We start from the raw sequence: 27,746 nt of genomic DNA on the forward strand, positions 1-27,746 counted from the left end.
TGAAATGGATGCTCAAATTTATACTTCTCTCTCATAGAACAAAGTACACTGCTAGAGATGGACCCAAGAAGTCCTGAAGTTTGGGGGATTCACCATCTAGATCCAAATTCTGCAGCTCAAGCATATTTTAGCCTCATCACCGTTGGCGATGTTTTCGAATGCTGAACATTTAAAAAAAAAAATACTCTGCTTCTTAGGACCAATGGTACAAAGGCATTTGGTAGAACTGCAGATTATACTGCTATATTTTTAAAGTCTTGTATTTCCCACAATGTATGTCTTGGATCAGTTTATCAATAAATGGCATGGAGATCACATCCCCCCTTTTGGGTTAGGCATGGTGTTACACATGAGCCCTGCCTCATTGCCCTTCCCTCAGGTTACAAACAAGTCCAGACAGACCTTTTTATCAAAGAGCATCCCTTTTCCTATAAGTGTAAACAGGACCTTACCCAGATGCACTTGGGCACTGATCCTCTCTGACTCCTTCATTCTTCACTGCACAAGGTAACACACACTGTTTCTGGAACCCTTCCCAGTTCCTTCTCCTTTTCAGACTTTTCTTAAGCAGGAGGTCTACTTAAAACAGAATTCCCTCCAGCTCTCCTGCCTGGAACCGTTATTCAGATTTTCTAGGCCTTCTTAAGTAGGAGCTCTCACTTCTCCTCTCTGGAGCTAAGTTAAGGTCAGTCAACTTAACACACCAGCTTCTCCTTCAGATGGTTCCTTTTCCTTAATCAGGTTTCAGACTGTTCCAAATGCTAGGCTTTCTTTATTGGGATCTCCTGGTGTCTACCCTGCTGTGAGGGAGGAGGCAGCATTTATTCTCTCACCTCATCCCCAATTGGCTGCGGGAGAGGGAAACCTAACCCTACCCCCTCTGCATAGTTGGTCTCAGGCCCGCAAAAAACTGTAAAAGGACACTGAACACTTCTTACTCATAGACTATCAGAGTTGGAAGGGACCTCAGGAGATCATCTAGTCCAACCCCCTGCTCAAAGCAGGCACAATCCCCAATTTATTTTTTATTTTTTTCTTTTTGCCCCAGATCCCTAAATGACCCCCTCAAGGATTGAATTCACAACCCTGGGTTTAGCAGGCCAATGCTCAAACCACTGAGCTATCCCTGCATAGATCCCTAATTTTTAGAAGGAAATTAGAATTTTTAGAAGCAGACTGCTTCTGCTCCAATATCTAAGATCTCCTTGTAGCTATAATTGGATCTTTCTAACTCTTAAAGGACCATGCCAGGTGACAGGGTGGGCTGACCATTAGTCATCACTACTCTTAAGCAGTCAACTAACCCCTCACATGCTACTTAGATCTGTTGGACTAACAGCTTCCAAAACTTTTGGCTTTCTCCTTGTGGTAGGTGTCCAAAGCCAGCCTACCATTTTTGAGCAAGCCTGTGAAGCAAAGCATTACTTTTCTAACCAAATACAACTGATGACTCTTCACTATGACCACACCACTATTCATTGCAAAGGCCTGAGGATTTTAGAGTTGTGGGTGCCCAACAACCCTGAAAATCACACTCCAAAAAGTTTCAAATTTGGCATCCAAAAAAATGGAGGCATCAAAAATCTGTAAATACTTTTGAAAATTCTAGCTAAAAATGACCAAGGCTGCAGTGAGAATCAGAACCAGAACTAGATTTCAAATATCGGTGGCCCTTTCCCCTGTCCAGGGCATAGTCCGCTAGCTCAGACAGACACTCAAGCTACTTTCCTCCATGGTCAGAAATCACAGTGGCTGCTCAAGAGAGAAGCTAGCTCAACAACAAGTAACAAGTAACTGGCTAGGATGGTGATGGATGTCAGTCCCAGTGCCCACCATATTTGCAAATTCATTTGGTTTCCTTCTAAAAATTCAGGGATCTATGCAAATACTATCTATAGGCTTCAAAGATTAGTCCTGGGTATTTGTAATGAAGGACCATAAATAACTCTGTGTTTTAGGGAAAATCTACTTTTGAAACACTAGTGATCAATTTAGATATTTTTATACTTTTACATTTTCAAAGCTATGTTCCCAAGGAAAAGGGCTAGACATTTGAAAGAAAGAAAGAGAGAAAGAAAGAGAAAAACAAAAGAACAAAAAGAAAAAGAGAAAGAAACTTGTGATTCTCCCTTGCATTTCTAGGCCCCTAACAAGTTTTCCAAAGGTAACTGTGCTTATTGCAAATCTAAATGTGCTAGATATTGTTTTTACTATTAAACTAAAAGACTTGGCATACTTTGCTAGTATTAATGTGATAGCTGCCAGTGATATGGCTTCTACTAGATTTCTTTCAGATATTCCATTTACAAATGTGGAAAAATGTTTAGAAAGGAAGATTAAACTCTGAAGAAAACATTAATATTTTTCCCCAGGAAATCGTATATACATTATCAGCACTGTAGCTTTAATATTTTATGGATGACACCTAAATAACTCAAGATGATTTTTTTAAAATCTACCAAATACACAGCAGTCGCAAAGCACTGAATCACATAGTTAGTGTATAATAATGTGGAGGTTTTTAAAGAAATATTGTGATTGGTGTGATTAATTATTTTAAGTTATTCCTTTTAAAAAAGGCATTTTGAGTGTGCCTTTGTATGTACACACAGTCTGATACTGTCAAAGATAATAAGGAAATTGGACATCCACTTTCCATGAATTTCTAATGGCCACTGGGCTTCTCTCTCATTAAGGTGGCATGCACATACTGCTATATATTATATCTTTACATAATATGTATGTATGGAACAGAATGGCCACCACTGAAAAAAGAAGTCAGCATTTGCCAGTTGTTTCACACAGTGATATTTGAGGTTACTATAATTTCCCACTGTTTAGTATAGGAGATGGCTGTATGAATTGTGTGATATCTGACTTCTGTACAACACGCTAGTGCTGGGTGAATAGCTCAGGAAGAAATTCAAGGCCACTTAAAGCAGTAACATTTGAGTTCCTGCTGCTTTTAGTTTTAGTCCAATTAGCGTTGATTGAACTGCTGCATCATATGACCTCAATGTAAATATCACTGAAGGGTCAGATGCAAGGGCAAAAAGAACTGCACCTTCTGAGAACTGATCTCTGGGGAGCAGGAAAAGCTGTTTCCCTGCATTTCTGAAAACCATTTCTGGAGTTCAGGTGATTCAGATTTGACCAAACTTTGTATCTAGCTGCTGAATGTGAACATCTCTAGGCTGTTCGATACCAGTAACACTGCATCCCCAATAGTACACTATTGCCATGATGACATCTGATACAGTTAACTCCTAGAGTGAAGTAATATCGTCTGAAACCTCAGATGTATGACTTTATTCACAACTCTCCTGTTATTCTGAAAATAGTTTCAGACAGTTACAAACGCTAGTGAAGATGTGCCCTTAGTCTGGTCTTATTCTAAATGTTACTTCTTAGAGAAACTGTGCTCACTATTACACAGGGATATCTTGGCAGAGAAGGAAGGTTATACAGGTTTTGAAAGAAATAATTAAGGAAAAGTGCACTCAAATAGCGAAAAATTACCATTATCTCTCTTTCTTTTTTTTAAAAAAAATTAAATGTTATATTTATTTTTAAATATGTTTATCTAATGAAATGAGCAGGAAAATTGGTTGAATGGAATGTGCTGTAGACTATGGAAAATATAAAGTCATTTTCAGTTTCTATCTTAGTCCCTGCTCCCACAAAATACCTACGGAAGTCAAGAGGCATATTTATGGAATCAAGAGTAAATAGAGTGAGTGAGGACTCCCAAGAATGTGATGCTATGGAAGGAGAATGAGCACTTAAGGACAAATTTCTCTCTCAAAATAAAAATAGATAAAATAGCAAAAGGAAAACAAAATAGGGGAAAAGAAAGGGCTGGACCAATTAAAGAAGCAGGATTTATCCTTTCTATCAGCCAAGAGCAGTGGAAGATTTAGTGGTGCCCAAGACCATGGGACTCCAGGTTTACATAACTGTCTGTAAATAACCCTTTAAAGGACTGGGGTCTAACATCATGAAGAGTGTCTCTTCAATCCATATAGAAAACTACTAATTATCACAAACAAAATTCAAAAGAAGCAAAATGTTATCTGCTAGCTATTTTTCTCATGAAATGGAGTAATATTCACTATAGTCCCAGATAGGGAAATATTCGTTTAAAAAAACCAAAAAGAAGCATGTTTTTGCATGCTTTACTAGGCTGTTCAGCTCAGTTACTTTCAGGGGCCCATTTAGTTTTTGTGATAAATAAAATATCAAAATTATTACACTTTTCACTCTAAATATTTGATCCTCTAGGAGTCTGACATTTAGTATCCCGAGTATTCGCTATTTATTTCTTTTGTTGCTCTCCAGTTTATAGCTACACAGAGATGGATGTGTGAGCGTGACTGACTGGTTGCACAGATCATTTATTTGATCTGGACATTTTAAAGTACCACACGGATAACCTTCTCTGACTAAAATATTTGTAAACAGGCTATACTTCTTTAGAACCATTTTATATTAAAATATCCTATTATGTATTACACATACATATATTTATCTATAGATAACATATACTTTAGACTGAACTGTTTCTGATGTCAAAAACTGTCAGCAAGTGCACAGCAAACATCCCTTCATTCTTGCCTAGGACAGTACACTTCCGGCAGATGCCGAGAAGGGCCCTTTGTTTAATTTCTGTAACTCAAAAAGTGTTGTTTGATGATAAGGAAAGGCTAAGTAGATATTGCCAGTGGCTATTGCTCATCAGAATAAAAAGTTGTTTTTCTTTTGGGTGCTATTACAGTCTCTGACCTTTAAAGTTCATTTCCTTAATTTTCCTTTCCTGCTGTTCTCTATGAATAATAAAATGATACTGAACTTTTCCATCAATATTTAGTGCTCTGTTTCTGTGGAAAGATTAATCATTCATTTTTTGGTTTGGAATATTTGTGTGTGAAAATTCTAATGAGGTAGAAGTCCACCTGACTGAGGACTCATCTAAGTGGCACACACTGATAATTCTGTGTTGTTTCTGTTATTGAAGGCCTTCTTCCCTTCCCTTTCCTTCCACAATTTATTTTACTTGTTGCATCACAGAGAGTAATATTGCAATATTCTTTATATAAAACACAACAATATTTTACTAGCCTGTAATACTGCAGTATCACTAGTAATCTACTCATTAGGGGAATCCAAATATTGTTACTCTGAGGATCACAATATGGGAGTGGATTAGTAGGCCAACCAAAAAAGGCAGAGCAGAGGAATGACTGGAAAACTGAGTCTTATAAACTGTTGCATAAAAACAGCCAACACCGTGTGAAACACCCTCATTACCCCCAAGTCAAAAGGTAAGCTCTGATGAAACGCAGGATTGATGATAGGACTGTTCCTTTAGTCCTCAGACTGTTCATGCTGCTCAGAACATGGCTGTTCCAAAGGAAGTGCTGGGTTCTGAGCTCTGTAAACAAACCTAAAGGTGTGTGAGAGCTTATGAACATGAAAACAGAGATAAGTACTGTGTGTGTAATTGAGAAGAATGGAAGGATTTTCCCACTTTTAAATTCATTACTTTTACTGAATGTGCATTTATCGACCTCAGCCCAAACTGACCTCAGCATGCTAAAGTAATAAAGCAATAATAATAATGATGATGCAAAGCATTTGTGAGGGTTTCCTTTGCAAACCAGTCTTGCCCATCTAGCTGATACTTCAGAATGTGAGCAAATTTAGGGCTCCATTTCCCTTACATTGGAATAACCCTTGAAGGGAAAAAGAACTTCATGAGTTGAAAATTTTTGGATTTTCTGAATAATTCTTCTGTTGCAGTGGATGGCTGGGAATGGTTTGTCCCCAAGGAAAAGACTACAGGTTCAGCCTGAGAACCCATGAATCCTGAGACTCAAATGGATGCTGACGAGTCCCCTGGAAGCTCTGGTCCATCATGGAGATGTGCAGAGCTCATGAAGAGTTCAATGTAACTATAATGATGTAAATGAGAACAGAATTTGGCCATGTAACTAACTGCAAGTGATTAACAAAAACCTCATTACCAGCCTTTGCAATTTTACTTCAAATCTCATGATACAGTATCTGGTGCATGGGGGGGGGGGAAGGAGGAGTCTGAGTCATGCCATTACACGAGAATCCCGACTTTCATGACAAAAAATAAAAGTAAGTTTCTAGCATTTGTGGTTGCAGAGGAACACCTGAAAATGTGAAGTGAGTGTTCCTTAAAGGCTCAAAAATACAGAAAGCAAATTTAATTCTATTTACACCAATTTCCTGATTTTCAGGAGCCTGACACATGATTTTTGAAACCATGGGGTTGGCAATTTTGAAGTGTGGAAAAACTTGGGTCTGACTTTAACTCACAGAAGTGTAAATCATGAGTAATTCTATTGACATTAGTGAAGCTGCATCAGTGAAAAACCTGTATAATAACTGTGAAGAAATCCAAACCCTCTTAGAAAAAAAATGATTGAACAACAGCTCCCATATATCTGAGGGACCTTGGGTTATAGTCTACATTTTTTGTTCTTATAATTCAGACACAGGAATATATGTCTGATAGATATTTCAAAAATACAATCCACTTTATCATTTGCTATTTAACTTGTCGGTGGAAAAGCCACCAAAGTAAGTTTAATTAACTTGTGGTCATTCTGTGCAAACAATAAAGCATTTAAACAAACAAACAAATAAAAAACCAGTCCCTTACCACATATACTGAATTTAGTTTAAAAATCGTGCTTTAGAAGCTGACAAAATGGGTAACTGTTAAATTTCAAGATCACTTAATACGTCTTGCCATCACTTGCCATAATCTTTATAATTTGATTTTTCTGAAATATGTATGATTAATTAGGAGGGCATTAAAGAAAAGTTACCTGCTGCTCTTTGAATACCATGGACAACAGGCTACACCTCTGTGGGTTAGTTTTCTGCTATACTTGAATGTGTTTTAGAATATATTATACACATGTGCTTTATTTCCATGTAGTGCTACATGATGCTGTCCCAAAAAGAGTGGATGAAAGAAGGTGCTACAATTATTTGAAATAATGGTTTATTTGGCCACTTCTAATGGACTGGGTACCCATTATCCCCTCCTGTACACCAGCTCTTAAAGATATTTGTACAGGCATTAGGGAAGAAGAAACATATAGGGTGAAATTCTAGTCTAATTGAAGTCAATGGCAACATTTCCATTGACTTCACTGGGGCCAGGATTTCATGCACACAACTTATTTATGGCCGGATTCTGGCTGGTGCCTGAATTGCTGTGAAAGTAGGATAGGTCACAAAGAATTTCCTTTCACCACCACCTTTGTGCCACAGCACACAGCTGATCTGAATCCCACATGTTTCTAACAGAGTACTACGCATCAATTTTGATAGTTATACTGAAAGAGTTAGGTATTTACTATCATCTTTACTCAATTAACAATTAGCAGCTATACTTCTGCAGCCCTTGCAAAAATTCTACTCCACTCACTCACAACAAAGATTTTGGGTGGGTTTTTTTGGGTGTGTGCGTGAATTAAATCAAATATTTTTTTTCTTTATCATCAGTTTTCACTGTATAAAGGAAGCAATTAAATTTCACGCCCGAAATAATGGTCAATTTAATAAATGTAATAAATGTAAGAGTTAGCTAGTTGAAATAGCCTTTGTCTGTATAAATCAATGACTTTTAAATAAACATAATAAAGACCACAAGGTGAATTTAGAAATGAATTGCTAACTGTACCATACAAAATAATGTCTATTAATTCTCTTTTATCTATCAATTTCATTTGCAAACAATGGTCAGACGAATCCACAGACCTAACTTGAACTTTTACACCAGTTCATTTCTTCCATAAATACTGAATGACCTATACAAGCTAAATCTCTTCTCTTTTGTTCATTCTTTGTATTGCTTTTAAAGTACAGATCCTGGAAGGGAACAATTTAAAACTAGAGGCAGATAAAGTCTTAAGGAAACTTTCTATCTGTCTCACGTTCTTCCTGTAAAACCAAATTGCACTCTTTCCTCCTTTTTGGGCGGGGAGAAGGGACATAGGAATGGGAAAGAGGACTGAAAAGTTTTGCAAGGTTATTTTTGCAGTTTCCAGCTAATGCTCTCCTCACCATCAAGTACTTTAGAGAGTTAGAGTGAGCGTAGGCCTCCAAACTTTGCTGCTCCTGCACAAGCTGTGCTGCTACTGGCTGCTCAGAGAATCAACTGGATACTACAGTTACTGTCAATTGCAGTTGCTCCACAGATTCTCCTCCTCCTCAGGGAAGGCATCTGCTCTTGGAAGTCTTGATCCCACAGGGTTGGGGCATATTAGCTTCTTTTGGTCTAAGGTAGTGTGCTGTGATGCTGCTGAGCCTTCTATAACTGTGTCCTTAAGCACCACCTGAAATGACTTCCCCCTTAGCTTACATTACCACTGAGAAGCACTGCTCCCTATATTATAAACCCATCATTAATATTTTGTTCACTAACGTGTGTGAATTGGCATAAATTATCATTTTCCTTACCCAACATTCAGTAGTATTTGTAAAATACTAAATTGTTGTTTATTATCTTTGAACTAGACCACATTAGCTAGTTGGATATACAACCCAAAATTTAATTGTATCTCTTTGTTGTTGTTTTGACAACGTTGTTGTTTTGACAATGATAGACACAGAATTTACCGCTTGCATCATCTGATTTGCAAAGCAAAATTTCATGATTTCTAATCTTACAGGATTCCTGAAGCAAAGTGATATTTTTTTTAATGTGCTGATTTACACTTGGTTCAAAGAATGTGCTTCCAGCTTTTCAGCTATTCCACAGCAGTGTGCGAGCCTATGCTTTGGAATGAAGTTGGAAGCCTTGTGAGTTTTTTGAATGCATTAATTCTTCCCAAAGGGCTTACTTTTAGGAACTCTTACAATGGTGTATTTCCAATCTCTTTTTATAACGGCTCAGTTTTCAGAAAGTTTGGCGTGAACCAATGAATATAATTTCAGAGTGGATATTTCTCCTAATAACATCTACACAACAGAAAGAGAAGAATGAAACATTTCAAACAGAGAATATTTAATTTTACTCAGCTCATGAGCCTTCCCTCACCAGTGGGTTGATTGTTCATTCTTTCACAGATTGAGGCAGGTAACTGTATGATGGTCAAAATGCTTGTTAAAAAGATTAAAACAGCTGAAGAGTTAGCGAGAATCCATTACAACTAGTTCATTTAATATTGCTTAGAAACATTGTACAGCAGTGTAATGATAGACTTTAATTTATTCCAATTATCTTTTGTTCACTTAGATTTATGAACTGCGGAACTGAAATAATCAGCCCTTGTGCTCCTTAGACTTCTAAGAACATCCTTTCATGGGCACTGCAAAAATAATCTTTTTGCAGCCATCCCACACACTAATTACAAATGTCTATTTTTATGATAAGGAACAGATATTAAGAGACAACATAATTGCTTGTATTGATCTATCTTAGCAGGAAGGGTGGTTCATTTAATGAAATTTTCTTCAAGGTAAATATATGGGGCCAAAGACTGAAGCCCCTACTCAATTTTTACAGGCAAATCTCCAAAGGGAATAAATTGTGTGTAGGTTTGTCTGAATAAAAACTAAGTAAAACAGAATAAGGACCTTGGGATTTCTTCTACTACTACTACGTTCCATCTTAACTATTTGTCTCCTTGTATGACCATGGTATCTGAGTGCCCTTGGCTGCAACAGTGGGATCTACTTTCAGGCTGTGCACTCTGAAAATGTGGATAGAAGAAACTATATTTTTACATAGATGCACACACACACACACACAGAGCATGTGCTCAGGCATGATTTAACTAAAACCAGCAATGAGCCAATATGTTACAGGTACTAACAAAGTAGAAGTTGATAACAGGCTACACATTTTTTTTCAAGATTTGCAAAATGAAAAATAAAAACAAAAATCCTCCATTGAGGACCATATACTCCTAACACCAATCCCTCATTTATTTATAGATTTGGAATCACTGGTGCCTTAGTGGGTTGTACCACAGTGTCCTTCCAGCTTGTGATCTGCCCGAGATGGAATTCTCAGGCACTGGACTCAACTAGTAGCTCTAGAGTCTCAGTAAACAGTGCAGAAGTCACTACTCGGTTCTGCTGAAGTCAATGGAACTTTTACTTGAGTAACAACTTCAAGCATGTGTCCTTCATTTTTAAGTCTCAAGGGGGTGAAGGTCTTCTGCTGTACCTTGGAGGAACTCCCACATACATGACACCACGTGTCCCAATGTAACTAGCAGGGGGACCACCCAAGCCATAAAGTGACATGAGGATTATGGGGTTAAATTCACACGATTTTCAGAGGCTCATCAGGGAGTCCCTGACCTTAGAGTAGTTGAGGAAATCTTACGCTTCCTATCTGCATTTGAGAAAATCAGGCATGGATTTGGTACCTAGAAAAAAGGACAAGGTATTCTGGAGATATTAGAGCTACCTTTAACAACAGACCTATGCTTTATTGTATGGTTTGCTTTGGTGTTTAAGGATGGTTAACTGACAAGAAAGCAATGTGGCCAGAGTCTGGTAGCTTGTTTAACATTATTTTACAAGGGGAGAGGAGTAGTTTGACCAGACCAGAGGGAGAAAGGCACACCCTGTGCTCTTAGTCATGCTGCAAGATAGAGTAGGGGAGTCACTCAGCCCTTCACCTCCCAATGCTCGTGACCCTCCTCCTCTTCCTTCTCCTCTGCATGATTACATTCATCTTAGAGAGAAGGAAACGGGTCTGGGGGTGGTTTCAGAGACAAAGCTGGACACTTGCTCCACCCCCTCTTGGCACTCATCTGGCTAGCTTGGGGAGTGAACCAACCAGGTTTGGTCAGCTCATGAGGTCTCTCCCCAGGCCCTGGCACAATCTTTGCTGATGTCTAAATGGCTCCTACTCACTCTCCTCGGTACTTAAGTGGCCTGAAAATGGCATACCTGGGACTCCCACTATGCTGTCAGCTAAGCCATATCACCCCTCAGTTAAAGAGGAAAGTTTGGGAAGAAATTTTCTCTCAGGACAGCATGGGCCATTGCTCTGAGGATTTTCAGTTTTTGTTGTTTTGCTTTTTACTTACTCACAATACCTGGGAAGCCTTTTTGGGTGGGATGGGCTTTGAGAGTCAACACAACATTTAGCTGGTGTCCAGCATGGGATTAGTGTAGCTGTCAGCTGACCAGCTATTGGGATAAACCTGAGCACAGGACTCAAAGCATTGGCTAAATTCACTTTTTGTAGAGTGAGAGGAAGTCTCTTCAGTGTAGCATTGGTCACAGTAACTCCCCTCCACTCCCATTCCTTAACAAGAACAGGAGGAATCAGGAGGATATCTGTGGCTGGGTAGACCTTTAGGATACTAAGCGATTGAGCCTTGTTTGTGTTGTTGGTGTAGCATAAAGTCATATTTTCCTCTATTGGACCACTGTTTTGCCTGATGGAATTTGTCATACTTTTCACCCTAGCATTAATTCATATCAATAAAAAGTTATGGTCTGCTGCTTAAACTCATCTACTGTGTGTTGTGTCTGCATTCATCTGTGTATCTGGGTCAAAAACCCTGGAAATAAACTCCAGATTCCAGTTCTGGATTAGCTTTAGAAAACACATTACAATAATGTTCAGACAGCCATTAACCCAGTCCTATCTCAAATATTATTCTCAGAGAATAATCAGCAGCACCCAGATTAATTCAACTATTCAGTGAAATAGACACAAAGTTTAACTCATTTCCCCCACACCAATCAATTTTCTCAAAACTTCAAAAGTCCACATCTCTTGGGTGTGTTTTAAATGCTTAGAGCTTTGAAAACTATAGGCCAATGCTCATTTAAGTGAATGTTTTAAGTACAGTACACAGTGGACAAGTCTTGCATAATTCATTTCTGTTAATGCTGGTAAGGAGCAAGGAATACCTTTTAAATGACAAATGGATAAATGTAACAACTAATTTTATATGACAGATTTTTTTAAAGAGTAATTTAGAAGCAGTGTATTTTTCTTTTTTAAATATAAAATTAAAACCAGTTAACAGCTAGGGTTGACCACACATCATTCTGTCCGTGTTAGTCTCATTCAAATTAAAATATAAAACTCATCTGTATTTACACAAAGTTTTAAATAAGTATGTAATTGTGTTAAAGGTAAAAATGAGACAGAACCAATAGTCCACCATTGCTTTACATTCATCATTTTCATTTATGTACATGTACATACAAACATATAGACACTATCTCTCTCATACAAACCTCCTTAGCCTCTATATTTCACAAATAAAAACTCATTAGAAAGTTTAAATGATATCACCTACATCACGCTCTAATTTACACAAGATGTATGGCATCTTTTGAGAGCTACAGTCTTTTTACAAGACAACGTCAGATGGCTCAGAAATGCCTCTTTTAAAAAACAAAACAAAAAACCTCAGACTTGAGTTGCCACAAGATAAACTCAGATTTGTCCTGGACACCAATTTGGTAAAACATGCACATTCTGTAATCTGCCTCATCATTCAAAGAATTAGCTTACAAGTGACAAATGTGCGTACCTCCAGAAGGTTTTCATTATGATGGAAAACTCTGCTCTTGCATGGTCAGTGGGGACTGAATTCTAACAAAGCAAAGAGGAGCTCCTGAACAGTTAAGTTAACCATATCAACTCACTCAGCCAGTGGGGTTATTTCCTTTGTAGCTGTCTCTTGCTATTCAAGTTCATGACATGTTCTCCTGGTTGGCTTATACACAAAAGGATAATAAGCAGGAAATCTGATGTTTGTTGCTTAACGTCCTTAACACGCTTGTGCTGTTATTGAGTATTTTCATAGCTCACTGATGACAGGTTAGATTTAGACAGTTTTTCCATACCGCTACTAATTTGATGGATTTCTCTTTTGCAGTTAATTTAAAACCTTCCCTGACACACTGCACATATAGTTCATTTTTATTTAAACAAAACTTCAAAGTGTTTGAAAGTCAGGCACAGTGGAAGGTGAATTTTTTAAATAATGAACAAATTTAAATAGATTTATTCCAGAAAAGTAAAAGAAAAATATATACGTGATCTCTGTCTGCATCATTGTTTTTTTTTTTGTTTGTTTTTAAATACAAGATACATTCAGAGTTGGTACAATTTTAACAATCAAACTCCAGCTCTTTTTAGTGTCAAATTCCTTGGGAGCTAAAAGCTCCACATGCATAACCAAGGTCAGGATTTGTTTTATTGGAATGAATATTGGGAGAATTTGCTGAAGTATTTGAACTATTGGTAATCAAGATTTTTTTTGGTGAAAATAATATCAAGAGAGAGGAAAAGGCAAATAATTACCTCTTTGATTACTAAATAGGAAGAAGTCATTTTCTACTCAGGATCAAATGCATTTAATGATACTCTAGAAAGTATACTGTCAAACTATTTGCAAAAAACAATTTTTGATTTTAAACACTCTATTAATTAAAAATTAAGGGCACTATTTGCACTTTTAGAAATTTGAAAATGGCACATCCTTAAAGGAGTTTTTTCTAAGCATGAGGAGGGTTGTCTTTTTGGAAATATATTTTAGGGCATTTCCAATGCAGCACAAACCAATCAAACTCTGGTGAATTAATTTCATTGGTTATATACATAAATCAATTATGTCAGCATAGGAAAAATATAAGCCCTTTTGAAACAGTAGCCATTTTATTTTAAGAAAATGAAAAGAAAGTGCAAAAGAAATTAGAAGTTAGAGAAATCAGAAGCATCAAAAAATAAAATAAAATTCACTAATCCTAAAAGTTGTGTTTCTTTCTATTTGATGTTGTCACTCCTTATCCCATTTCATTCTTTCAGTATTTCACTCCATTTATGTCTTTCTTTTCTGAGTATTTTTAATTTAAAATTTAATGTGTACAATTCAATTTTTAGTTTTCTTTTTCTTCTTCTTCCCTTTCATTCTGTTGGGTGTATTGCAAAGCCTGCTGAAGCCAAAAGAAAGATTCTCACTGACTTCAATCGGCTTTGGATCAGGCCCTTTGTCTTTTCCCATTCCCATGTCACTGTTGTCTCTTGAGTAGGAGTATGGAGGTTAAATTACCTCTGTATTTAGCACCACTGAAGCTCCTGCTGGAATACTATGTCTAGTTCTGGTGTCCACAGTTCAAAAAGGATGTTGAAAAATGGTCAGAGGTTCAGAGAAGAGGCACAGAAATGATTATAGTATTACACTCAAGAAACTCAGTCTACTTAGCTGAGCAAAGAGAAGGTTAAGGGATGACTCCATCACATTTTAAAAGTACCTACATGGAGAACATTTTATGGTGGGCTCTTCAGCATAGGAGACAAAGGTATAACAAGATCCAATGGCTGGAAGTTGAAACTAAACAAATTCAGTCTGGAAATAAGAAGAAATTCGTTTAACAGTAAGAGTAATTAACCTTTGGAACAACTTCCAAAGGTTGTGGTGGACTCATCATCAGTGGTCATTTTAAAATCAAGATTGGTTGTTTTTCTAAAAGATATCTTCTACCTCAAAGAGGAATTAGTTCGGGAAGTTCTATGTCCTGTGTTACACAGTAGATCAGACTAGATGATCATAGTAGGCCCTTCTGTTCTTATATGTCCATTTCCATATTTCTGTTTCCTGTTCTGACTGTAGGGAAATTAATGTACCGAATTGAAATGTTACCTCTGTTCCATTGTACCTTTCCACTGTAAAAATCTGCACAAGGAATATTTTATAGTTATATTAAATTTTGGCCCAGATAAAGTTGGTAGCATCTCTTTAAATAAATGTGTCTGCCTAAATAGTGTAGGATCTTTTTGACTTTCATGAAACAAAATAAATATATTTAATATTAATAAGGTTCATTACTAAGATGGCACAATATGTGCCTATCTGAAAAAATGTTACAACATATACCTATATTTAATTTAGAAAGTTGACTCAGTCTTTATTCTGGCAAAGCTTTTTACTGGTAGCCATGCTGTGGGATGTAAAAGAACACCACATTTTATTGTTATGCTTAAGCTATACTGCTTAAACTGAATACAATTAGCAACATGTAGAAGTGCCCAACAGGATCCATTAGTTGAAATATTGCCCAGGAAGACAATTAAATCAATCAGTCCAGCACTTTAGGGTAGATCAATGCCAGCTCTTTCCTTTAAATGTTGCTCTGCATTGTGGATTAAGGGTTTGTGGGCACCTGTCCAGGTAAGAACCACCACCACTGCATACCATTAATGACAGAATTCAATAGAAACCGAGTCTCCCCAGGGCATTAATACAGAAATAAAAAATTATGTTCCATTAATACTAGGAGAAGTGCTTCCTTACTTGATTGCTACTTTATATAAATAGTGGCCATTGGCTTTAAAGTACTACTACTCCAAAATGTAGCAGACATGGTTTAATGATTTTCTAAGCATGAAGATAAGGACTGTTTGTGCACTTATTCAAGGATAGTGTATACTCATGTTTAAATCGATTTAATTAAAGAAATATGTGCACAGTTATGGTACTTGGAATCATAATTTATTATTCAAATGTGTTAATTTACATTTACTATATGTTTTCATTTACATATGACAGGATGATAATTCACTTGTTATCTAGGAATTACGTGGAAAATTAGACATTTTGCCTTTTAATGTGACAGCATCTTCAGGAGAACTGCAAAGATGTTTTCTAATACAAAGGACCAGATTCAAAGGTATAGGGAATATTTTTACTTTTATAAATTCCAACAGCTCAGTCTCTATCCTACTAATTTGAATTCAGAAACTGACAAATATTTTTATTGATAAATTTCTGAATTTCATATTTAAAAGAAAGCCAATGCCAAACTTCTAAATATATATTTTAAAAAGGGAGGATATATATTATTTGAAATTGTAGCTGAATCTCCCTCAGGGTGAATGATGCTTGTTCATTTATAGTGAAGATATTCCTAATTAAAGCAGTTTTGTACAAGTATCCAAAACCTTTGAAACTCAGAGTACTAAACAAACAGCTCAATTATTTGCAACACTGGTTTGAAGTAAAAGCAGGACTAGGTTAATCCGGGGCTGACCTTACATTCCTTGAGCACACAAAGCTCCCAATGAGAATTAATGCAAGTTTTGGAAGTGTGGAAGGAATATGTGACTTCTGCATCTTCTGTGGACTGAAGCACTAGTAACTGCTATAGGCAAATTTGGGGGGAAAAAGCAATTTAATATACCTGCTAACATACTCAGAGAAAAAATTAGTATAATTAAAATTGACATACATTTACATATATCATTGGTTACAGCACTTGGTGATGGTGTGGGGACAACACCATCACCAAGCCCTTCTCCCTTGAAGTGGGTGGGAGGGAGAAATTGGAGTGTGGGTGGAAACATGAGATTTCTTTTCTCGTTTCTTTCTCATTTAAAATATTTCCCTCCTTCCCTCACCTCTTCACAATTTCTCTTTCCTCTCTGACTAACCCATGTCTCCATAAAATCCAACTGGCCACTTTCTCCCATACCTGGTATATTCATATTACAGGCAGAGTTTATATAGTCTGTAGGACAAATAAGCATAGTTTGTGAAATTTATAGGCTCCAGTGGTTCAACTAGTGGATTGTTACACTTCTTGAGAGAAACAGCTAGAGTTCATGAAATTTACCACCTCTTCCAGCAGAGATTGTAATGAGCTCCCACTAACACCTCTAAGAGGTGTATTTTTGTCATGAAGAAACAACGGGAAACTCACTATACAAGAATTAATGTACATTAATTTGTGAGGGCACAATCAAGAAAGCAATTGGTGACATCCAATGTAGTCTATGTCAGAAAAGATGCTCTATGGTTATCAAGACACCCAGGGCTCAATTCTGCATTGTCAATGGGACTTTCAAGTGTGTGTGCAGTGCATAGCAATACTAACAAACTGGTATCTGTGACCTTCATTCAAGGAAGCATCCAGACTCCACAAATAAATCAAATAACCAGAGAACACTCAATCCCAACATTATTCCATGTGTGGAGCCCTTACTGACATCAGTGGAAGTTTTCAATATATGACAAGATCAGAAAGAGATATGCTGGTACATGGCCAAAGTCTGACATACTTAGTCTATACTCAGCAAAACTCCCACAGAAGTAGGCCCATAGAGAATAACTTTATAACACAGTAATAAATGTTATCATTACTGGGGTTTTTTCAAACAATACAGTGCTTTCTTTACATGAGATGTCATGGCTCATTTGAAAGTTAATTATAAAATATTATGACTCATATGGACTTACCTAATATGGGTGATGATTAAGGTTGTAGTTGGAATGAAAAAGTCATCCACTCTATCAAACTGTTTTCCCACGGGCTGAGTATGGATTGTGTGGTGAGCAATACTCCCACTGGCCTGTGTTATTACCTAGAGTAATAATAACAGTGTTACATGCTTTAAAAATACGCCAACAATTAGTTGGAATTAATGGGGTTTGATTCAAAATAATAAGCAGGTTTAAAGATACCTTCTCTGCCTCAACTCCACCATTGTCAGCACAGGAATGCTATTATATGCAAGTCAAATTTAATAAATGGTAATAGTCCATCATCAGTTGCCTTTTTATTCCACTCTTGTTTGCATTAATCTTTGGCTATGCTGATAAAGAGCAGTTCAAAGGCCAATGGAGTAAAACTAACTGGTATGACAGATTTTGGAGAAACATTGTGTCCAGGCTTTAACCCTGTTGTAATGATTGGGCTTACACATTTATCCTAATTGTAAGCTCAACTGTAAAAGTGCATATAACAAATGTTGATGGGAAAAGGTGCAAAGTAAGACACAAAGACTGAATTAATACAAACAAAAAAGTCCGACTAATATAATTCAAGGACTGTATTAAAATTATGACCGGTAAACAAGATAAATTAAGGATCAGAAATTAATGAACTAAAATTGATGTGCTGGAAATTGGGCCTAATTGGTGGACAAAATGATGAAGGCTACTCCACCCATCAATTTATTTTGGGGTACTTAAAGAGATTTTGGAAAATAACTGGCTACTTCACCATCATGGCTGCTACCCCTACCATGTCCTGGGACCCGGACCATCTTCATCCTAATCCTGGAGATATAGCCTGATCAGACCAGGCCAGAGAGGGACCCAGATGACACCACCACCTCCACCAGTTCTGGAATGTGAGATTTTGTCTTTCTTACTCACACTCCCTATGTGTTCTTTTCCTTGCTAACCTTATTTCCTGTCTGTGACCAAAAAGAGGCAGCTGAAAGCAATGCCCTACAGCCTGATTCTGGTACAAATTTGCCAGGTCTCAGAGTGGTTAATAAGACAGTATGCTGTAAGGTTCCAGCAGTAAGGTTCCAAGTGAAAGTCAATATCAAAGACAAACTGAATTTTCTATCTTTGCTATTCTTTTCTATTCCCTTTTTGTGTGTTTGCCTTATTTCTTTAGGAAACAGGATTAGTCTTTAACAGCAGCAGCCTCTAAAGCTCCAGACCATCTCAACTCATTTCTTCTCTTTTTCTCAAGAGGACAGTTACAACCATCTTTAATACCATCTAAGAGACTGTCAAACAAGATGTTTTCCACCTTTCTCAAACTCTGTCCAGCTAAAGGAAAGGGACAAGGACTGTTGTTGAAATAAAAGCCTCACTTAATACTTTGCATCTCAAATGCTTTAACTGTTTTTCCTTTTTTCTGTGTCATTAATAAAAGGTTAACAAGATGTTGAAAATTGTATTTGCCATGGTACTAAGCAGGCTAAGGTGTTTGTGTACCAAACCTTCTTTAACACTGTTTAATGTTGCACAGGGTTATGTAACACCTTTTACTTTTTGGGCCATGTCACAGGGCAGGGTTCCCTCACTGTCCTTACTGCCAATAGTCTTCATGAACATAGAACTCATGGCAAGTTCAACACCTAGTGCTTTATTTACAGTGTGAATATAAGAACAAGTACCCCACTGCTTGAGGTTCTTATATTCTCCCAAGGCAGGGTGTGAGAGAGGAACAAGATCGCACCTCTCTGAGATCCTAGGCTTCTTTCTTTCTTCCAGCCTTCCCCTCTTCCTGTCTGTCTCTTAGCTGTCCTCAGCTGATGAGCTGAGGAACCTTGTTAACTGGTTAATCATTCAATCCGTAACTAATTATTTCCCTAATTTGCCCCATGTGGGGATGCTTAGCAAATGCCCAGCCTGGTGAGTCAGCCTAAGGCTAGACTCATTCTGTCACAGGCCCATATATTCCATCTAAATTAGTACAACCACCCTCATGCTTACTTTTTATTCTAGTACAGTTTTCTTAGGCCAAGGTACCAAGATTTTTTTTTTTAAATGAGTGCCTGAAATCAGGCTGCTGAATCCATGGGGCATCTAAATTAAAGGGCCAGATTTTCAAAGGGCTTGTCTACACTGGCAAGTTTTGTAGCCAAAAACACCCAGTTTTGGTGACAAAAAACTTCCACCCCTTGAGAGACTTGTCTTCTTCCCTCCCTTTATTGTCAACAAAGAGCCAGTCTAGACACTGCTGACTGTTTTGTCAACAGAACTAGCTTCCGCCAGTATCCCACAATGCCTGCCCTAATTGTGTACCCAGTAGTTCACACTGAAAACCACCCCACTTGCTTAGGTGCCTACACATGAATTTAGAAGCCTCAGTTTAGGCACTCATTTAAAAAAAAATAAAAAAAAAACCTTGGCCTTTATCTTTATACAGCAAAAAAGAGGATGTATGGGGGAAGATTCTGTAAAGCAGTAAGAAAGGAAAAGGTAAAATAAAATAGCCAGATACCCTGAAATTATAGTAAAAAAAAAATGTCAGGTAGAGCAGGAGATTACCATATTGTCATGATGTTGTTTTAAACAGAAGTAGAAAATGATATGAAAAAATAAAATTTAAGTACAACTGTTGAAATGTATTTTTTAAATTGCTCTCCAGTGACTGAACTTAGATTTGCATATGCTCACAAACATTGTAAAAGTGAAGCTATTTATTCTTTTATTTTGAAAAAAAGTTCACATTATGGGTTTTTGTTAGCTTGCCCACGTCTCTATAAAGCCCGCATAATTTTACTGAAACACAGTTTAATAATGCTACATCTAGGCAGCAAATCAACATGCTTAAAATCCGCTGAAAGCTCCAACCAGACATTCAGTCACAGTCAGTAGCAACACATACAATCTACATTCAAAAGATATGCAGCTATAAAACATGCTATTCTTGTAACCTGTGTCCCACTGCCATTACCAATTCAGTGGAATCACCCCTTTAGAAATGAATATGATGAAAACAACCAACTTTAGTAAACAAATTCACCGGTTATCTGAATTATTTTCAGGTAGTTCACTTTATCACCATTGTTGAGATTATTAATATTATGTTTAAAGGAAGACAAACAAAAATGTTATTAAGCAGATTGTCAGGTTTCCATATAATTTAATAATTTTGGAACTAGATGCTTTTAAATCACTTTTTATTTGACGAATGAAAAGGTATTCCAGTGAAAAATTAATCTGGGTATACAATGAAAACGATCTTCCCCAACACCATTTTGTTTAAGTGTCTTAGTTTCTATATTAAAAAAAAAACCCACACATGAACCAAATATTTTATCTCTATTTTTCTTCTCTTAACTAGTGTCTTCCATTCTTTTTGCTCAATTTTGAGAGATGCTGAGTTCTTCTTGGGAGGTGACGAGCCTTCTAGACTCCCAGTGATGTCAGTGACTGCTCAAGATCCTCAGCATCTGCCATGATCAAACTATATATTTGCTATTTTGTCGTGCACACAAGTATCCTCCCAGGATATGCGGATCCCATCAAGGCCCTGATTGGGGAAAGCATCCTTATTCAAGACATTAAATGTTTGCTTAAATGCTATCCTGAATAGGGATGGACATATATAAGGGCTTGCATGCTTAGCTGAATGAGGTCCCAAACTTATGACATAAAAATTTTGAACTCAGGTCTCTAGATGGTAAAATGCCAGGATATGAATCTGCCACTGACCTGTTGTTAGTGTTGCTAGTGCCCCACTGCTTAAGGTTCTTATATTCTCCCAAAGCACGATGTGAGAGAGGAACGAGATCGTACCTGTCTGAGATCCTAGGCTTCTGGTACTGCTATTTCTGGAGCTCATATGTATTCTGCATCAGCAGAGAGTGTAGTTTGTTGATTCAGACCTCGATGTTTTTCAAAGAAAGACCAAAGGCTCGGTTCGGTGGTGAAGGCTTGGCAAGGTTTATTGTCAGCAAAGCACTGTGCTAGTGCCCTGTCCAATGGGTCACAGGGACACTAACACATGTATGTCCATGACAAGGTACCGGCTCAATCAACAGCATTATCCCCTAGGCCAATACGAAGACAGCCCTCCTTCCACTCTCTTTTTATACATTGATACAAACAAGTTACATATTAAATTCCATATGTTGTTACCACCTTTGTACTTTGTAGTTCAAACAACAAAGTTTGTTTGTAGTTCGAACAAAACATCCTCATCCATTATCCTGTCATCCCATCCTTATCTTTACAGGAGGTCTGTGGTTTCCTGTACCACCATCTTAGGAATTTGTTTACATACTGTTGAACACTCTGTGTGTTCCTATGCCATTCTCTCAGGTCAGGGACATGCTTACTAGTTAGCTGATACCGAGTGTCACTATTCTGACAAGGCCTGCTTTGATTCATAACCTTTCTTTAGTTCATATTTTAAGCTGAGGGCTCCAGCAAGGCCTGCACTACCCACTGACATTTGTTAAGCTTGAGTATTAGCATCACTACAAAGATTCACAAAGTATACTGACCTGCAATGTCGGTGAATTCTTCTCCATGTTTCCCCAGCTGAGCACCCATACCTGATCATGTGATTTGTCATAGTGTAGTTTCACTGGAACAGGGTCTGTGCTTACTGCCTATAGTATAAAAAAAGTAGAAATAATCACTCTTTTTGATTTCGGGAGAGAAAAATAAAATAGAATAATACAAGAAATTATGACTGAATGAGATCTTCGAGATGCCATAAGACCACATATAAAAATCAGGCTACCAATTGTTGAAGCAGGTCTCTGATTAATTTGAAGCTACTGTACTTCTGCTTAAATAGTAATCTTCATTATTTGCATAACATGACAGATATATGTTCACTCAGCATCTGACTGTATACTATACTGGAGCTACAAAGAAGCTCAAGACAAAAGTGGTAAGTCAGCCAAAAGTTTATTTAACCTCCTTACCACATTGTATATTACATTTAATGAATATGGGTAAGACTTTTTACTGGACATTGACTGAAAAGGGAAGGGCATTTTGATAATGTATTTCGCTAAATGTTTTGCATTTCTCTTGAGTTGTAGATCAAAGTTTGAAAAATCTCCCTAAAAATTTCAGAGCTTAAAACAGCAAGCACATTTGTACAACACATTTCTTTCCCAGCTGGATTACTTAAATGACAAGGCCACCATCAATAAGGAAACAGTTTGTATAGTATTGTGTATAGATTAGTACTTTTATTAGTCAGTCAACATTTGTTAATGGTTGGTATTTAATTTACTAAACTTGAAAGAAATGACTGCTATGAAAATGTTCTTATTCTACCTAATTGGGTTCTTCTGCTACAGATCAAAACTACTTTTGTTTTTAAATTCATTGCAGTTCATATTTTGATATTTTTGTATTTTTACAAAATACGTTCAGTACAACATCTCACCAACCCTTAACAGTATTTACAATAGAGGCAGAATTGTTAAAAGTAGGTAACACCTGCCTTCTCTTATTCAGAGTGAAAATCTTATTGCACTATATAAAATGTTCTCAGTTGGATGGGACAATACTGGTTCTGGGGTATTTGCGGGAAACTATGTGGGTGGGTGAAAGATGTTCTGGTTTGGATTCTAGCTACATTTTTGGCAGCTCTGACTTTTCAATTTGATTAAAACTACTATGTGACATCATATGCAATAAGACCCCAGAAGAGGCCTGGAGCCCATCTTCAAAAAGAGAAGATAAGAGAGCTAGCTTCAAAAGCAAACAAACAATCTATATTTTATACTTTTGAGATCATATAGGATACATCTACACAGCAATCAAAGATGTGATTGCAATTCAGGAAGGATACCTGCATTAGCTTTAATCTAGATAGTGTGGTTGAAAGTAGCAGTGAAGATACAGCATCTTGAACCTTGGACCAGGCTACGGTTTCAGGTGCAACTGTACAGTTTGTGTTAAGGCCTGTATTGCCATGCCTTCACTGCTATTTTTAGCCATAGTAGCTAAATTAAAGCTAGTGTGGATATGCCTACCCAAGCTACATTCACATCTTTGACTGCAGTGTAGACACACCCGTAGTGTGAGATCTTCATTATGATATTACAACAGAAACCTCACTAAGTTGGAAAAAAATATGTCAGGATGCAATGTCATTTCAAGGCTGTGGAACATATAGAAAAGTGTATTGGGCTGACTCAAAGAAAATGTATTCATGCTAGTTCAGAATTCCACCAGAACTCTTCATATAACCGTAATAAAATACAGAAATATTTAAACGTTTAAATTAATTGCAAAGCTAGAGAAAAATTGGGAATAGAGAAAAAGTAGACTTTTTCCTCCCAGTAATTGTAATAATTCACTAATGGCTGGATTCAGAGACTTAGATCCTGCCACTTCTGGTGCCTGAATACCAGAATCAGGCCACAGTGGAATTCACAAAACCTCTGCTCAGCTGCCCCCAAGTCCTACAGGGGTACAGCATCACCATGGCTGAGTTTCTTTGTGAATCTAGCCCCAAATCAATCAATCTGGAGTAATTCTGTTGGTATCAACAGTTATACCAGTGTGAGATCACAATTTTGGATCCAGTAACATTCCCTGCTCTTCGAAGCTTTGTGATCAAGTCCTAGTAGGTCACAGAGTTCAACAGGTTAATTCAGTATAACTAATTTGAGTTCCGTGCCTCTTCAGCCCAACCAATTATTTTAGATATTTGCATGCTCTTCTTTCCTTTCTTGGAAATGGCTTGTTAACAAAATCACACAGCTGAGAACATATCTGAAGACTTTATAAGTGGAGGACAACAAAGCATTTGATTAAGTGACACATTGTATTATAAGTGAAGTAAAACAACTGTAGGGCTAATTTTTCTATTTTGGTCATTACAGTAGAAAAAATAACATGTGGCACTCTGTTTTTTGGTCTTGCCATTATGGAACTCTAAAGCACAGCTTGTTTATCAGTTTGTCAAGGAGAGTACCAGCTGGCTAATTAAGTGAACCTAATTTAAACTAATGATGTCGATCCTCAAGATAATGCACTAATGGCTGGATGAGACTGCAGATGATACTTAACTGTACTCCTGAGGGCTCAGAACAAGCCTCTTCTGCATCTAAGCAGAACCTGGTTTTCCTTTTGAACAAACAAAATGAAGCCAGTTGTTTACTAGCTCTTTTTTAAGCAGCAAAATAACTCCTGTAAAAAGTAATTCACACTTTATAAAACTTTTATAGTACTGTTGAGTTAAGCTACTTACTGTCTAAAACAATAGCTAGACTGCTGTACTATTTAATTTGTCTCAAATTTCCATTTAGCTACTTCAAAGGAAAGGTAAGAATGACAAATATTTATGATTACACGTGAATGATTCCATTTCTTCCTTTTTGGTAGTGCCCCAAATTCCCAATCCCAATCCCCATTGTGCCAGACACAGCACAAACACAGAAGACAATCACTGCCCTAAAGATTTGCTTAAGGTCCATATCCTGCAGAAACTTAATTTTATGCATGTGAATATCCAACTAAAGTCAAAGAGCTCATTCGTGCTTAAAGTTAAGCATGTGCTTGTTTGCAACAACCATTTGTAACTCAGAACATTCAATATAGGATCGGTCATCTCATCTTCACTATTTTATATATTTCCCTAAAAACCATCATCTTAGAACCAAATTGTCACAGGTGTACCTCTACATTTTTTCCTTTACTGTCGATTTTTATCAAAGAAATTAATAAAACTAGCTAGAACAAGTTCCGTCCAAACAAAATCACCACAGAAATGAAAAAGGACAATAAATGAATGAAGCAAAATAAGAGATAAAATTTAGATAGGAAAAACTAGAACTCTGCAGCATAAAAGTTTGCACAAAACATGAAAAATTGATTTTAGTGACTTAGAGTTTCTTCACTTTAGAAACTTGATAGATTTTTTTTTCATTATTGAATCCATGCCTCTGTTTTTCCCACTTTTGATCCTGATGAGAACACTTTTTTTTGCATGTCTGAAAACTCAATTTTGCAAAGTAGATATAAGAATGAACATACTGTGGTAGACCAAGGGTTCATCTAGCCCAGTACCCTGTCTTCCAACAGTGGCCAATGCCAGGTGCCCCAGAGGGAATTAACAGAATAGGTAATCATCAAGTGATCCATCCCCTCTCACCCATTCCCAGCTTCTGGCAAACAGAGACTAGGGACACTATCTCTGTCCATCCTGGCTAGTAGCCATTGATGGACCTATCCTCCAAGAACTTATCTAGTTCTTTTTTTAACCCTGTTATAGTCTTGGCCTTCACAACATCCTCTGGCAAGGAGTTCCACAGGTTGTGTGAAAAAAATACTTCCTTTTGTTTGTTTTAAACCTGCTACCTATTAATTTCATTTGGTGACCCCCTAGTTCTTGTGTGATGAGAAGGATTAACTAACACTTCTTTATTTACTTACTTTCTCCACACTAGTTTTATACAGTTTTATCTTGAGGAATAAGAGTTTAAGTGATAATCAACTTGAAATAATTATGCTCAGTATTTAAGTAACATATTACTAAAAGAGAGGACAGCTAGAAATGGAACAAGAGACTCCAAACTCCCTTCCCCCCCCAAAAAAACAGATAAGGGTTTAAATTAATGATGGAGGAGTGCATCAAGCAGGTCCTGTCTTCCTCTTGCTGGACAATGGGACACAGCAAGCCCAGGGAAGAGGAGGTACTACCTGCATTCCTCCTGCTTGTATCACCCCACTTTTACCTGCAGAGTCTGTTTCCTTCCCAGCAGGTCCAATCAAGTCTTTAACCCACTGAGCCAGGTGGACTGCATTTTAGGAGGTATGGCCTTATTTATATACAGAGGAGACAGGTTTTCTAGATTTTACCTTAGTTACTTACAAAGGAGGCAATCTATTAAGGAGCAGCTGAACGAACAGCTTACTATTGTATTTTCGAAGAAACTTTGACTTTTTGCAATTTCCTGTGCTAGGAAATTATACTCATATGAACAACAGAAATAAATACTTTTCAAACAACTGACCTGAGTAAGAAGTTAAACTCCCTTTTCACTCAATTTTAAGGTATATATTTACAGACCTAACTTAAAGGGAAATAAAAAATTACTAGTGCTTAGAGGAAAAAAGGGTGTGGAGGTGAAAGCAGATGTCTTATTAAAAGATAAGGAGAAAAGGACTGTTTCTGTGGTAATACCAGCAATGCTGAGCAAAGTATTTCCTGTACTATGTGTAGAAACTTTTATGGACTTTTTTCTTCTTCTCTACTCAAACACTCAGAGACTTTTCAGGTTGTCGTCAAGCTATATATTTTAAGTATGTGCATGGTTAACAGCAACCAGTCATCTGAGGCAAGTCCCATGGTATTTTTGCAGTGATTGGCTAAGCGTATCCCATGTTCAGGAAAATCAGTTGAGCTCAAAAGAAGCTCTATTCAATCACTTCAATAGAGAGACAGGCTGCCTTTCAGTTCATTTCTCTAGTCCAACAGTTATTCTCAGTCCTATTATCCTACTTCCTATAACAACTTTGAGGACTATCTTATATTTATATTTGTCTGAATTAAGTATTTTCAAGTTTATTGGGGGAAAATGCATTTCTTTCACTAAGTCTCCTTGTACCATTAAGACTGAGGCTTATATTCCTGGACAAAAGCCACCTCTGTAGTTCCCTAAGTTGGTGTCCAGCAGTATCATCATTTGATATTTTGCTTTATATAAATATCTCTCAGTTTTACAATAGCAATTTTCCTTGACATTCAAATTTTTCTTTTGCAAAAACTTAGATTTTCTGGGGAAGTCATCCTTGCACTGGCAGTAGGGTCAGTCTGGACTGGTGGGAGGTGGCTTGTGCCTCCCATATTAAGGGGGTGTCTTAGTCCCTGGTGCAGAACAGGATAGCTCTGTTCCCCATCCACAATCCTTTTCCTCCCCCAGCACTAGGGACTCTTGCAGGGGAACACAGAGGGGCACCAGAAAAAGGCCTTTGTTGTTGTTTTTAATTTAGGGTAGTTTAACGATGTATTCCACTGCATTTTATGATGACAAAAAAGATAATTTTAAAAACAAGTAATTGGAATGATACCTCAAGTAAAAAACTTCAAGTGTATTTGCATAGTTTTTGTTAGAATCCTAAAGTGTTATTAAAATCAACTTTATATATTGTTAAAAAGCATGTGTTATGCATCAGCATTACATCATGTTACACAGAATCTTGTAGACATTATGAACACTTGTGTGATTGCAATTTGAATGAGAACATGCACTGTGGTATAAGAAACCCTCACTGAAATAATTGCCTTTTATTCTGAGGATGACAGCTGAATTGTTAACAAGTTATTAGGCTTATTCATGAACTGAATTCATAGATGCTTGCAATAGAGTTAAATTTATTTTAGCAAGTGCAGAGTTTTACTTTTAAAATAAGTTTAAAGATGATTCTACATGTTCTGAAATGGACAGTAATTAGAAAACTCCTTTGCTGGCAAAAGACTGTTGACAGTTCCAA

At 37.1% G+C, this 27,746-nt stretch overlaps 1 protein-coding gene across 2 annotated transcripts in view; it reads right to left on the reverse strand.

Annotated features, from left to right (window-relative positions):
* Nucleotides 1–27,746, reverse strand: part of FSTL5 (follistatin like 5) — a 493,618-nt gene that overhangs the window by 13,957 nt on the left and 451,915 nt on the right. For both annotated transcript variants that reach the window (XM_077814497.1, XM_077814496.1), the window contains 2 exons: nt 21,785–21,892; nt 17,265–17,389 (listed from right to left, as the gene is read on the reverse strand). In XM_077814497.1, coding sequence (XP_077670623.1) covers nt 17,265–17,389; nt 21,785–21,892 — 233 coding nt within the window. The remainder of the gene's footprint in view (nt 1–17,264; nt 17,390–21,784; nt 21,893–27,746) is intronic.

This window comes from Eretmochelys imbricata, chromosome 4 (assembly GCF_965152235.1).
Source record: "Eretmochelys imbricata isolate rEreImb1 chromosome 4, rEreImb1.hap1, whole genome shotgun sequence".
NCBI classification, from domain to species: Eukaryota; Metazoa; Chordata; order Testudines; family Cheloniidae; genus Eretmochelys; species Eretmochelys imbricata.